At 54.9% G+C, this 12,773-nt stretch overlaps 1 protein-coding gene across 5 annotated transcripts in view; it reads left to right on the top strand.

Moving 5' to 3' along the window:
- The window catches only part of ARHGAP8 (Rho GTPase activating protein 8), a 94,210-nt gene that overhangs the window by 39,320 nt on the left and 42,117 nt on the right, over window positions 1-12,773 (top strand). For all 5 annotated transcript variants that reach the window (XM_009217479.3, XM_021921662.2, XM_021921661.2 and 2 more), the window contains 2 exons: window positions 3,179-3,266; window positions 9,219-9,350. In XM_009217479.3, the coding sequence (XP_009215743.2) occupies window positions 3,179-3,266; window positions 9,219-9,350 (220 nt within the window). The remainder of the gene's footprint in view (window positions 1-3,178; window positions 3,267-9,218; window positions 9,351-12,773) is intronic.

The raw sequence follows: 12,773 nt of genomic DNA, 5'->3' as shown, positions 1-12,773 counted from the left end.
CAGGCAGGTCTTGAACTCCTGACCTAGGGTGATCTGCCCACCTCAGCCTCCCAAAGTGCTGGAATTACAAAAGGGAGCCACCGCACCTGGCCAAAAAAATTTTTTTCAGAGACAAGGAAGGTCTCATTATGTTGCCCAGGCTGGTCTCGAACTCCTGGGCTCAAGTGATCCTCCCACCTTGGCCCCCAAAGTGCTGGGATTGCAGGTGTGAACTACTGTGCCCTGCCAGTCATTAGATTTGAAGCCTACCCTAAATCCAGGATAATCTTATCTTGATGCTTAGCTAATTAGATCTGCGGTGACCCTGTTTCCAGCGTCACATTCTGAGGGTCCAGGGGGACTTGTGTGTTCTTTTGGGCTGGGCTGGGACACTTCCCCTACTACACAGGGTTAGAGGCGGACTGAGCGGTCCCATAGCCCCTTCCCTGAGGTCTACACCCTAGTCTGCACCCTCGAGGTCAGCGCCGCCCAGTGGAATGTTCTGTATGCTGGACACACTCCATCCCTGCCTTGTCCAGGGCAGCCCCCACTGCGCGTGACTGCTGGACACCTGAAATGTGGCGGGTGCCACTGAGGAACTGGACTTTTAAAAATGCAAATGCTCTTGTCCTGGAAGGTGCAGATTTGGGTCCTCCCACTCCTGTGTGAGGAAAGGAAGAGGGAGCAGAAAGTGCTGGGAGGAGGGGCTGCAGCCTGCTCCAGGCTTCCCATCCCCAGCCCCCACCCTCGGTGCCCCAAGGTCTCCTAGAAGATGGGCACCCTCATAGAAGCCAGGGCCTGGGCCCCTTTGCACAGCCCCCAGCACCTGTGCCGGACCTGGAACCTTGGCCAACGAACCGTTTACTGCGTTCAGAGCCCTGTGAAGGGACAACCCCAGGGGCCCTCAAAGCCACCAAGGCTGTGTGTGGCCTCTCCCTGTACATTACCCCTCCTGGGCCCGCACCACTGGGGTTGGAGCCCCTGTCTCTGTGCTCATGGCCAGAGGAGCTGCTCCCATATGCAACAGCATGTCCACAGACCGGCCCGAGGGCATTGTGGATGGGGGCAACAGTTTTCCTGCAGAGGTGGGGTTTAGTGGGAAGCGGTGTAGAGTCGGGAAGGAGGCGGCAGAGCATTCCAGGTGGAAGCTCGGGCAGGAGGATGCCCTTGAAGAATTGAAGGAAGGCTGCTGGGCCAGGTCCTCAGGGGCAGAGAGGCGGCCAGTGGGGGCCTCGTGGACCAGAGTGGAGGGATCTCCATGTTCCCCACTCCTGACGACAGCCCGGTGTGGGTTTGGACTCCCTCCCCACTGCCTGCACCCCTTTGCCACATTTTCACCCTTGGCGTGTGTTGTGCCACAGGCTGTTCTTACCTGTGTCCTTGTGTGTTTAATTGTAATGAAGAAGCTGTGGGCGCTGGGAAGTGGGGCAGCCCATCCGTTCTCCGTGTGCCTGAGCTGTGGCCCTGGAATGAGAAAGTGCGGGGAATCCGGGGGGTGGGGGGTGACATCAGACTACACTTGAGTCACTGTCAGGGCCTTCCCGAGGGTGTCCTGCACGCAGGGGGTCCTCTTTTTCAGGGACCTGGGCAGAGAGAGGAGGAAGGTCTGAACCATGAGGTCTCTAACCTCCTCTGGCCATTTGTGGGGTGGGGCAAGGCGGGGTCGGGGCTGGGAGGGGAGGGGCAGCTGTGTCTGCAGGCACGGAGGATGGTCTGCAGGGCCCTCTCCTTTAGGAGTCTGTTCTATCTTTTCTTTGAGACAAAGTCTTGCTCTGTCATCCAGGCTAGAGTGCAATGACGCGATCTCGGCTCAGTGCAACCTCTGCCTTCCATATTCAAGCCATTCTCCTGCCTCAGCCTCCCAGGTAGCTGTGAATGCAGACATGTGCCACCATGCCTGGCTAATTTTTTTGTGTTTTTAGTATAGATGGGCTTTCACTATGATAACCAGGCTGGTCTCACACTCCTGACCTCAAATGATCTGCCTGCTTCGGCTTCCCAAAATACTGGGATTATAGACATGAGCCACTGCACCCGGCCTGTGCTGTCTTTTTATCTCACTAAGCGCCTGGCCTTGAGCTTGGATTTTGAGGACAGAGATAAGCAGACCCAGTCCCAGGTCTCAAGGGGTACCCCTCCCCGCAGCTGTCCATGTGTCGGGGGCACCCCTCCCCAAAGCTGTCCATGTGGGGGGGGTACCCCTCCCCGCAGCTGTCCATGTGTGGAGGGCACCCCTCCCCGCAGCTGTCCATGTGTGGAGGGCGCCCCTCCCCGCAGCTGTCCATGTGTGGAGGGCGCCCCTCCCCACAGCTGTCCATGTGTGGGGGGTGCCCTTCCCCGCAGCTGTCCATTTTGGGGACACAGATGTGTCAAGAGACACAGGGTAGCCCAGGCCATGATGGAGGGTAGGACTGAGCATCTGTACTCCTGAGAGGGCTCCTGTATCCCCGACATGAGATCATGCCCAAGAGCCACTGTCCCCCAGGCCACGCTGGCCTCCACCATGGCCCAGAGTCCTGGGGTTGGGGGTGGGAGGAGGCGGCAGAATAGCTACATCCTGCCTTTTAAGTCAGGTGTGTCTCATTTTAAGTCTTTGGTGCAGCCTGCCGGCTGGCTTTGCACTGATGACTTAACCCTGCTGGGCCTCAGTTTTCTTTTTTTTTGAGACGGAGTCTGGCTCTGTCGCCCAGGCTAGAGTGCTGTGGCCGGATCTCAGCTCACTGCAAGCTCTGCCTCCCGGGTTTACGCCATTCTCCTGCCTCAGCCTCCGGAGTAGCTGGGACTACAGGCGCCCGCCACCTCGCCCGGCTAGTTTTTTTGTATTTTTTAGTAGAGGCGGGGTTTCACCGTGTTAGCCAGGATAGTCTCGATCTCCTGACCTCGTGATCCGCCCGTCTCGGCCTCCCAAAGTGCTGGGATTACAAGCTTGAGCCACCGCGCCCGGCCTGGGCCTCAGTTTTCTATCTATAAAGTGGGGGGATTATTTCCAGGGTATGGCTGGTCGTGAAGATGAACTTGGGCCATGTGTGTAAAGCCACAGTTGGTGGACGCTCACTCAGCAGGTGTCACCTTCGAGGAATGCTGCTGCCTGTGCCTCCCAGCTCAGGCTGGGCTGGCCAAGGAGGCTGCTTTTTGCTAAGTGCCCGAGGGTTTTCTAGGAGAAGGTGGCACAGAGGCTCACCTGTGTCTGCTCTTCCAGGGGACGACCGCTTTGGAAGACGCGTTGTCACGTTCAGCTGCTGCCGGATGCCACCCTCCCATGAGCTGGACCACCAGCGGCTGCTGGAGTGAGTGTCCTGCTCCTCTCTTTCTGTCCCTGTCTTTCCATGTTGCTTGTACCCATCCCTTCACCCCATCTCCCTGTGAGTCACCTGCTCTGGGGCCTCCTTTGTGAACTTGTTGGTGTGCAGAGCTCTTGCGCTCATAAGCCTACTGGAGGGCCATCTGTGGCCAGCCCCGGTCCCTGGGCTTTCGTGCACCATTTATTAGCACAGTGGGAGCCAGGTTTGGTTTCCTTTTAGCCACCCAAGCTGTGGGTGCCTCCCTTTGGAGTTAGGGACAGTCCCCTGGTCCTAGGTGTAGACCAACCTTGCAGATGACATGGCTGCCAAGTGCCAGGCCTCTCCCACACACTGTCCCTTTAAAACCTCTCTGGGCCTCTCTCTGGGAACACCTTCGGAGCTGTGTGAGTTTCCTGTGGCTGCCACAAAAGACCACATGCTTGGCAGCTTAAAATGCTGAGTGGACCTTCCTTGGTTCTGGAGGGCACCAGTCTCCAAGGTCAGGGCGGCGGCAGGGCTGCACTCCCCCTGGAGGCTGCGGGGGAGCTTCTGGCCTCTTCCAGCTCCAGGGGGTCCCGGATGACTGGTGGCCGTGTCATTCCCTTCTTTGCCTCAGTCTTTACGTGGCCTTTTTGCCTCTGTGTCTTCCCATCTCATAAGAACACCAGCCACTGGACTAGGGCCACCCTAATCCCATAGCTCCTCATCTGAACGAATTACACCAGCAAAGACCCTATTTCCGAATTAGGTCACACTCTGAGGTTCTGGGTGGAATTTTGGGGGGTGCCATTCAAACCCAGGACAGAAGACAAGGGCCTGCTGCTGCTGCTGTCATTGGCTCAGCAGGCATCTATTGAGCACCTACTGTATGTGAGGCATTGGATAGTCACTGTATCAGGGCCCACCTGTGAACTGAGGAAATCAACATTGTGGTTTGGGAGAACTGAGGCCAGGAGATGACTCTGAGACACAAGGTAGTGGGACATGGAAGGGGCTGAGTGAGGGGTGCCTGGACCCCATGTACCTTGTATACACCCAGCGCTACCCAGGTGCGCATGGGCTCCACAGCTGGTATGGGGTGGGGGCCATAGAAAATCCAGGTGGTTGTTGGTTTGCCATACCAACAAGCATCAGGAGCATTGAGAAGGGGAGGTCTCAGGCCGTTTCCAACTGACTTGGTCAAGGAAACTTTTACTGCACTGAGCAGAACCCTCTGAAGGGATGAGCCCAGGGGTCCTCATAGCCACCAAGGCCGACACCCCAGACCTGAAACCTCCCTCCTGGCCTGCACTCCTGCATGCACCCCAAACACATCCCCCTTGTCCCCTCATGTTCACCTCGCCTTCACCCCCCACTGGCTGTCCTCTACACCCTAACCACCATGCACACATCTCTCCCCTGCATTACATCTCTTCTGCAGCCTGCATTCCTTGCCTTCCTATTCCATCTTTATGTTTACATTCCTCCCCACACACCCTCCCGCACACACCCTCCTCCCCGCACCCACCCTCCCCGCATCAGCACCCCTCCCCACATGCCCACACCCCCTCCCCTACATACATCCCCTCCCGCGCACACACCCCCTCCCATGCCCACACCCCTCCCTCCCTCATGCACCACCCCTCCCGGTGCACACACCCCTCCCCTGCACACACCTCCCTCCTTACTCCACTCTGCTGGCTGCCTCAGCACAGACCAGGTGTTCAGAGTGAAAGCACCTAAACTACTGACTCCATGGGCCCTCTTCAGTTAAGCATTTACATGACTTAGGTCGATCCTCTCCAACCTGTTGTCTGGTTCATTCTCCGCCCTTGTCTGTTTCCTTCTCTCTTTGTGCTTTCATTACCTCTGCCTGCACTCCTCTGCACTGGCCGTTTCCCATTGCTCAGCACCTCGCCCTCAGCGGTTTCCGCGGCGTTTGTCACCTTCATCTGTCCCTTTGTTGGTTCGCTGGCCGTGACTGCTTTGAGCACACTGAGCCTCCCTGGTGAAACCTCCCTCGGCCTAGAGAGAGTTGTTGCTGGGGAAGAGTTGGTAAAATATGCATCTTCAGCTCTCTGCTAATCTCTGCCCAGGTGAGAGAGCTCCCTGTAGGCCCAGGGCAGCCTCCGTCCTGTGCGGGAGGAAGCTAGGTTCAGGCCCTGGAATTTGCTCCCTGGCAGTGAACTGGTTGAGCTTCATTCCCGAGGCCGAGCCCTGACTCATCTCTGGGTGTCCCTGGAAACATTTATTGTGCCCTTGTGAGGACAGGGAGCACGGCACCTGGCCTGCCACGGACTCCCTCACTGCTGGGGACAGCTCAGGACATGACCCTGGCGGGAAGGCTGTGCCTTCCGCCATTTCCAGATGCCATCATCTAACTGCTAAAGCCAAGGAACTCGGGGAGTAGGATGTGACCTGGAACCCCCAACGCAAGATGAACAAAGGCACGATCGGATCGTAGAAGCAGCCAGAAGACTTTGGGCTGGTTGCTTCGTGAGAGTCCCCCCGATAGATGCATCCTATCTGGTCTGTTAATCTTCCGACCACAGCTGAAACTGCAGTGGCAAAGGCAGAGACCTCTCGGGGAGCAGGTGCCAGGAGCACCTTCCACCGGTGCTGCTGCTGCATGGTGAGACCTGCAGGATGCATGGGGCGAGCTGGGATCCTGGGGCTGGTTACCCCAGACAGTGAGGCTGGCTTTCCCCAGAGGGTGCTCACTCCAGTGAGGAGGTGATGCCAGCCTGCTGCCTACTCTTGGTGTTCACCAGGCACACAGGGAGAGACGGATGCCAGATTCAGGAAAAGTTCGTATCCTGGGATCGTCTTGAGAGGACGCATTCCCTTGTCAGGTCATTTAGGCACGGAAAGACCCGTGACCTGTGGGTCAGCTCTCCCCACGGGGCTGCTGCTGGGCCAGGAGGGAGCTCAGGATTTGCTGTTCTTATAAAGACAAAAGTGCCTTCGAAGACTGCGAATTGGTGGCTGCCAGGGCTTGGAGGAGTGATGGGGAGAAGGACTGTTTAAGAGGTCTCGGTTTTCTTTTGGGTTGATAACAATATTTCAGAACCATAGAGAGGTAATTGCACAACTTTGTGAATACACTAAATGCCACTGGATTGTTCACTTTAAAATGGTTAATTTATATTATGTGAATTTCAACTCCATTGGACAAAAAGCACCCCGACAACAAATTGGTACCTTGTGTTCTTTTATGTGCTTATTCAAGATTCCTTTACTATTAGGTGGAAGTGGTAAGCATGGCTTCCTTGAACAGTTGTATAGGTTGTTCACTGCACAAGGCTAACCAGATGAGAAGCTACCATCAGCTGGTACTCTTTTCACTCAGTGTGGGACAAGCATCTTCCCAGAGGAAAACGCATCTTTTTCTAACTCATTTAAAGGTGCTCTGTGGGCTTCTTGGCCTTGATAAGAGCCATCAGGCTTAGCCTTCTCTGCAGCCTTTATGAAAAAAACACTCCGTACATTATCCTCCCTATCCATTTCAACCGGATGGCTTTTCTGTGGCCAGATGCATGCTCCTATTTTTGAAGTGGATGAAGAAACGAGTCTGTCTTTGAAACTCAACTGGTAATTTAGTTAATGACTTCCTGTGCTGAGCACGTGGGCAGATGCGTTGACACCCAGAGGATTTTAGCACACTGAACAGAAGGCACCCGGAGGAGCCCAGCACTGGGGCCAGAGGAAGGGTTCCTGCTTTTACGAGGAGGCGTCCAGAGTGGGAAGATGAGCTGTGCAGAGACACTGGCCTCAGTTTCCTTTTCTCGAAAAAGTCATTTGCGAAATGCGAAAGTGACTACCCTGAGAAGTGAGGAGGAGTGAGACATTCTCAGTGGCTCGGGGACTCTTCCATCCCTCTGTGTTCAGGTGGAAGTCTCGACCTGGTCTTCTGAGACAGTGACTCAGTAAAGGATGACCTTGGCGAAGTGTGCCCCAGTGGCTTAGCCCACATGGCGTTCAAGACAGGCAATGCGCTGGAAGATGGGTGTTGAAGTTACTTCCACCACGGGTGATCTGAAATCACGCATGGTGTGAGGTCAGATGTGCGTGATTTCTCCACATCAAAGCAGACAATGGGATGGGAGCAGGCGTGGATGGCAGCCCATGGCTCTCAGAGACGCTGAGTGTGTGGACGCTGGAGCCAAGCTGCTTGGTTTGAAGCCCAGCTCTGCCCCTTACTGCCTCACCTCTGTGAGCCTCAGTTGACTTGTCTATAAAATGGAAATAATAGTACCTGCCTGCTAAGGTCATTGAGAGAACTGAATGTGTAGAAGGCCTGCAGTTCAGGTGGTTTGGGCTTTTGACAGAGGGCACTCTGACGTTGCTTATAAATCAGATGCACAAAGGAGAAGCTGGCATCCTTGGTCTCCAGGCTTCCGGGCAGTGCAAGACCAGCCGAGCATCTGCAGATGGGCACAGGCAGCTGGGGCCTTCTCCTGAGGCAGTTCTGGGGGCATCTGTCTGCAGAGCACCTCGCCCACAGCCTCAGAGAGCGGGACCACCTGGGTGGATTAATTACAAGATGTGCTCCAGGTGAGAACCTGGACAATCTGAGCTGAGGGATCATGGCCTGACTGGCTCAGTGTCAGGCCCTGCAGAGTGCTGATGGAGGGTTAGGAGGTCCTTCTGCAGCCCTTCCTCCTGCAGATGGCAGGGCAAGCCCTTTCCCACAGGTGACATGAAGACAATGCTTCCTCAGTGCAGCAGGGCAGGATGGAACGTGGTCCATGGGAAGTGGGTAGAGCCTACACCATAGGGGGTGGCAGGTGACAGACGCAGAGCAGTGTCAAGACTCTCACTTTATAATGAAAAGCAAAATGTTAGAAGCTCACCTGGAAAGAGGGAATTGCTTGCCTTAGAAATGCAGCAAGCAGCAGGGCGTCTGAGGTGGAAGGGCCTGTGGTATTGGGGTTAACGGCAAGGGCTGAGCAGTCAAGCATTCCTGGGTTCGAATCCCAGCTCATCCTCCTTGCACATTTCCCGGGGCTGCCGTAACCATGACCACAAATGTGGTGGCGTAAAACAAGAAGCGTATTCTCTCACCGTTCTGGAGGCCGGAAGTTCACAATCAAGGTGTGGGCAGGGCCGTGCTCCCTGCGGAGGGAGAATCCCTTCCTTGCCTGTCCAGCCCATAAAGGCAGTCGGCAGTCCTGGGCCTTCCAGGGCTGGTGGCCACGTCACGCTCTGCTCTGCTTTGCCTCTGTCTTCACGCGACCTTCTCCCCTCTGACTTCTCATCTTCACGTCTGCCTTAGAGGGATGCATGTGGTTGCACCGAAGGTCCGCCTGGGTAGTCCAGGATGAGCCCCTCTTCTCAAGGTCCTAAATTTAATTGCACCTGCAAAGACCTTTTTCCCAGATAAGGTCATATTCTCAGGTTCCATGGATTTGATAAAGATTTCTTTCCTCGGCCCATATTTTCACCTACCACATCCCCTTACTAGTTGTGTGACCTTAGGTGAGTCACTTAACGCCTCAGCCTCAGAGGTCATCTGGGAAATGAGGACCAGGGCCCACGGTGCATAGAGTCTCCGTGTGGCCCAGTGCTGGCACCCACTGGGTGACCACAGCTGCCGTTGTAGGAAACGTTGGATTTCAATAATGAGCAGGTGATTTTCTTTTCTTTTTTTTTTTTTTTGGAGATGGAGTCTCACTCTGTCACCCAGGCTGGAGTGCGGTGGCCGGATCTCGGCTCACTGCAAGCTCCGCCTCCCGGGTTCCCGCCATTCTCCTGCCTCAGCCTCCCGAGTAGCTGGGACTACAGGCGTCTGCCACCTCGCCTGGCTAGTTTTTTATATTTTTTAGTAGAGACGGGGTTTCACCGTGTTAGCCGGGATGGTCTCGATCTCCTGACCTCGTGATCCGCCCGTCTCGGCCTCCCAAAGTGCTGGGATTACAGGCTTGAGCCACCGCGCCCGGCCGGGTGATTTTCATAACTGAATCTTCTGTGTTATGCCAGGTATTTGAAGTACATGCTGGACCAGTACGTCGAGAACGATTATACCATCGTCTATTTCCACTACGGGCTGAACAGCCGGAACAAGCCGTCCCTGGGCTGGCTCCAGAGCGCATACAAGGAGTTCGACAGGAAGTGCGTGCCCGCAAGCCTTCAGGGACATGGGTGTGGGCTAGGTGTGGCAGGAGGAGGCATTGTGGCCACAAGTGCTCACAGAGTATGCAGTGGGGAAGGGGCCTGGAAGGGTGGAGGGTAGGGAGTGAGCAAACCTGGGGCAGTGGGGGTTCACCTCCCCTCTGGGCTAAGACTTTGGAATCCCGGGCAGAGGATTCTTTCTTTTCCTTTATTTTTATTTATTTTTTTAAGAGACGGTCTCGGCCAGGCACCATGGCTCATGCCTGTAATCCCAACACTTTGGGAAACCAAGGTGGGTAGGTCACCTGAGGTCAGGAGTTCCAGACCAGGCTGGCCAACATGGTGAAACCCCATCTCTACTAAAAATACAAAAATAAATAAAATAAAATAAAAAGAGAGACAGTTTCGCCCTGTCACCCAGGCTGGAGTTCAGTGGGCCCTAGCAATCCTCTTGCTTCAGCCACCTGAGTAGCTGGGACTACAGGTACGCACCACCACACCCAGCTAGTTTTTGTATTTTTTTGTAGAGATGGGGATCTCACTGTGTGGCCCAGGCTGGTCTCGAACTCCAGGCTCAAGCGATCCTCCCACCTCAGCCTCCAGAAGTACTGGGATTACAGGCGTGAGCCACCACACCAAGCTGACACCCTTGCTCTTAAAGGGCCAGTCAGTCAGTATTTTAGCTTTGCAGGCCAGTCACTCTATTGCAACAACTCTGCTGGACCGTGTTCCAGTGAAACGCTGTGGACACTGAAATGTGAATTTCATGTCATTTTCATGTGTCATGAAATCTTCTGTTTCTTTTTCAACCACTTAAAAACACAAAAAGCCATTTTTAGCTTGCAGGCTGTACTGAAGCAGGAAGCAGGCCGGGTTCGTCCTGTGTGCCCTTTCGCCCACCCCTGGTCCAGTGAATTACGGGCAAAGAAACCAACTGCGTGACTGTTTCTTCACTAACCCCCCTTCCTGCCTGCACAGCCCTTTATAGCTTGCAAGGGGCATTCCGATGCCTACTATTGGTAGGATGGGCAGTTCCATTTTACAGATGAGCACACAGGCCCCAGAGAGCAAGTGACTTACCTGTGGTCACTCAGCTTGGGTGTGGTAGGGCAGGACCCCACCCCAGGCCCCCGCCTCCCTCCCCTACCCCATGCTACTCACCACTCGGCCATGGCCTGGAGTCGGCGGACTTTTCCTGAGGGACGTCCTGCCTAGCAATCAACTTTGCAGTATATCTGGCTTGTAGACTGCGGCGGTGGGCGTTGATATGGATATCCTAGATTCCTCTGGGTTTTCCTTCTTCGAAGTCCTTTCAAAACTGTAACAGAAATCTGCTTCACAGATACCTGAGTCAGTGGGACAGTGGGAGGCAGCACCTGATTGTCCCAGAAGTCCTTCCTCCAATTGCCTTTTGGGTCCTGCTGTCATTATCAATAGGACCTTTGGAGGGACTTCTTGGTTCCCTGTCCCATGTCTTAGGCAAAGAATTGTTGCTGCATTTTGTAGTCATTTAGTGGGCACCTGTATAAGCTGGAGATGGCCTAGCCCCAGCTCATGTCCTCCTCCAGGAAGCCTTCCTGGGTTGTCCTGGGAGAATCAATAGCCCCTCCCCTGCAGCCTCACTGTCCCTGAGCAGGCACCAATCCTAACACTTAGGGGTTTGTGAATGGGTCTGCCTCCTTCACTAGGCTGTGACCCCTGACCTGTCTCTGCATCCCTTGCAGGTGGGAAAGGGTCTGCATATGGTAGGCGGCTTTTTTTTTTTTTTTTTTTTTGAGACAGAGTCTCATCCAGTTGCCCAGGCTGGAGTACAGTGGCGAGATCTCGGCTCACCACAACCTCTGCCTCCCAGGTTCAAGTGATTCTCCTGCCTCAGCCTCCCAAGTAGTTGGGACTACAAGCGTGAGCCACCATGCCCGGCTAATTTTTGTATTTTTAGTAGAGATGGGGTTTCACTATGTTGGCCAGGCTGGTCTCGAATTCCTGACCTCATGATCCGCCTGCCTGGGCATCCCAAAGTGCTGGGATTACAGGCGTGAGCCAGTGTGTCCGGCTGGCAGGCTTTTAATAAGCATTAGATGGGAGGATGGAGGAGTGAAGTGGTACTGGCAGGAAGTACCAAGGTTCCAGCCAGCATAATCAGGAAGGCTGCATGGAGGAGGCAGCCTTTGAGCTGCCTGTGGAGTGGTGGGTAGGGTGTCACGAAGTGGCAATCACTGGATTTTGTTTCTGGTACGAGGTATGGCCAAGTGCAAGAAAGAGCAGGGTGGACTTTGGTGCAGTTGGTGGGGGGCTGGACTGTAGGGTGGGGAGCCTTGGAGGAAGGCAGCAAAGGAGGGAGGGGCACAGAGGATGCTGGACTGTGTTTAAGAGGCAGCAGGGAGCCATGGCAGGTGCTTGAGGAGAGGTGAGTGATGTGTTTAAAGCAGCCCTTTCAGGAGGCTCAGGCTGACACAGCAGGATGTGCACGGTAGCCCTGTCTTGAGCTAAAGCAGCTGAAGGTTTTGCCTTCTGCACTTCCCCATGTGACAATCGAAGATGCACCCCAGATTCCTTGAGGTGCCTTCCCCACTTCTCAGTTGCCAGAAATCAGCTCAGAGAAACAAACCCGAAATCAGCCCAGGTGGTTTCCCTTCCCTTTCTTGAGGGGGCTGCCGGTTCGCACATCAGGAATGGGTCATTCCTGCTTGAGAGACAGCAGCAGAATTCCTTAACATCCAGGTAAGATGTGCCGGTGGTCGATGTATGAAATCTGGCTGGCGAGTTGGAATCTGTGTTGCCAGCAGGGACTTGTGAACAGTGACAAAGCACCAGCCCGGGGAAGGAGGCCGGCCTTGCCGCAGCCTGGGGAGGCTGTCAGGGCTCCCACATTGAAGGGCATTGATAAGCGGAGCCACGCAGGTGGGGAGACTTGAAGCAGTGACTTCCAATCGGCGATCATTTAACCTTGGCCAAAGGGGACTAGGCAGGGAAGAGAGGAACGTGACATCCGTGGCCTTCAAGTCATCAGATGAAAGAGGCGGACTTGTTCTGTGTGACTCTCCCACTCCCCAGGAGGGTGGATAGGGGTGGGGGTTAGGGTTAACGTTACAGATCTTGGCTCAGTAGAAGCAAAAAGGAGGGACACTCTAGACATTAAACTACCCAAAAGTGGAGTGTCTCCAGGGGTGGTGAGTTCCCCGTCGCTAGAGGTACCTTTCTTGCCCAACCTGATGGTTTTGGGCTGAAATATTCAAGAAGGAAGTGTTGGGACTGGGAAGAGGGAGAGAGGGAAGCTCACCTGGTGTTCCATTGTGTGGGCGGCTGTTGCATTGAACCAGCCTCTGGCCGGCTGACGTTTAGGTTATTGCCGGGTTTTTTTGCCATCATAACCAACATGGCGAGCTCCTTCTGGTCCGGGTGAGCTCCTGGCAGGGGAGGTGC

Source organism: Papio anubis, chromosome 16 (genome assembly GCF_008728515.1).
Source record: "Papio anubis isolate 15944 chromosome 16, Panubis1.0, whole genome shotgun sequence".
NCBI lineage: Eukaryota > Metazoa > Chordata > Mammalia > Primates > Cercopithecidae > Papio > Papio anubis.
Note: the sequence above shows the minus strand (reverse complement) of the source record. Positions and strands in the feature narration are given on the sequence as shown.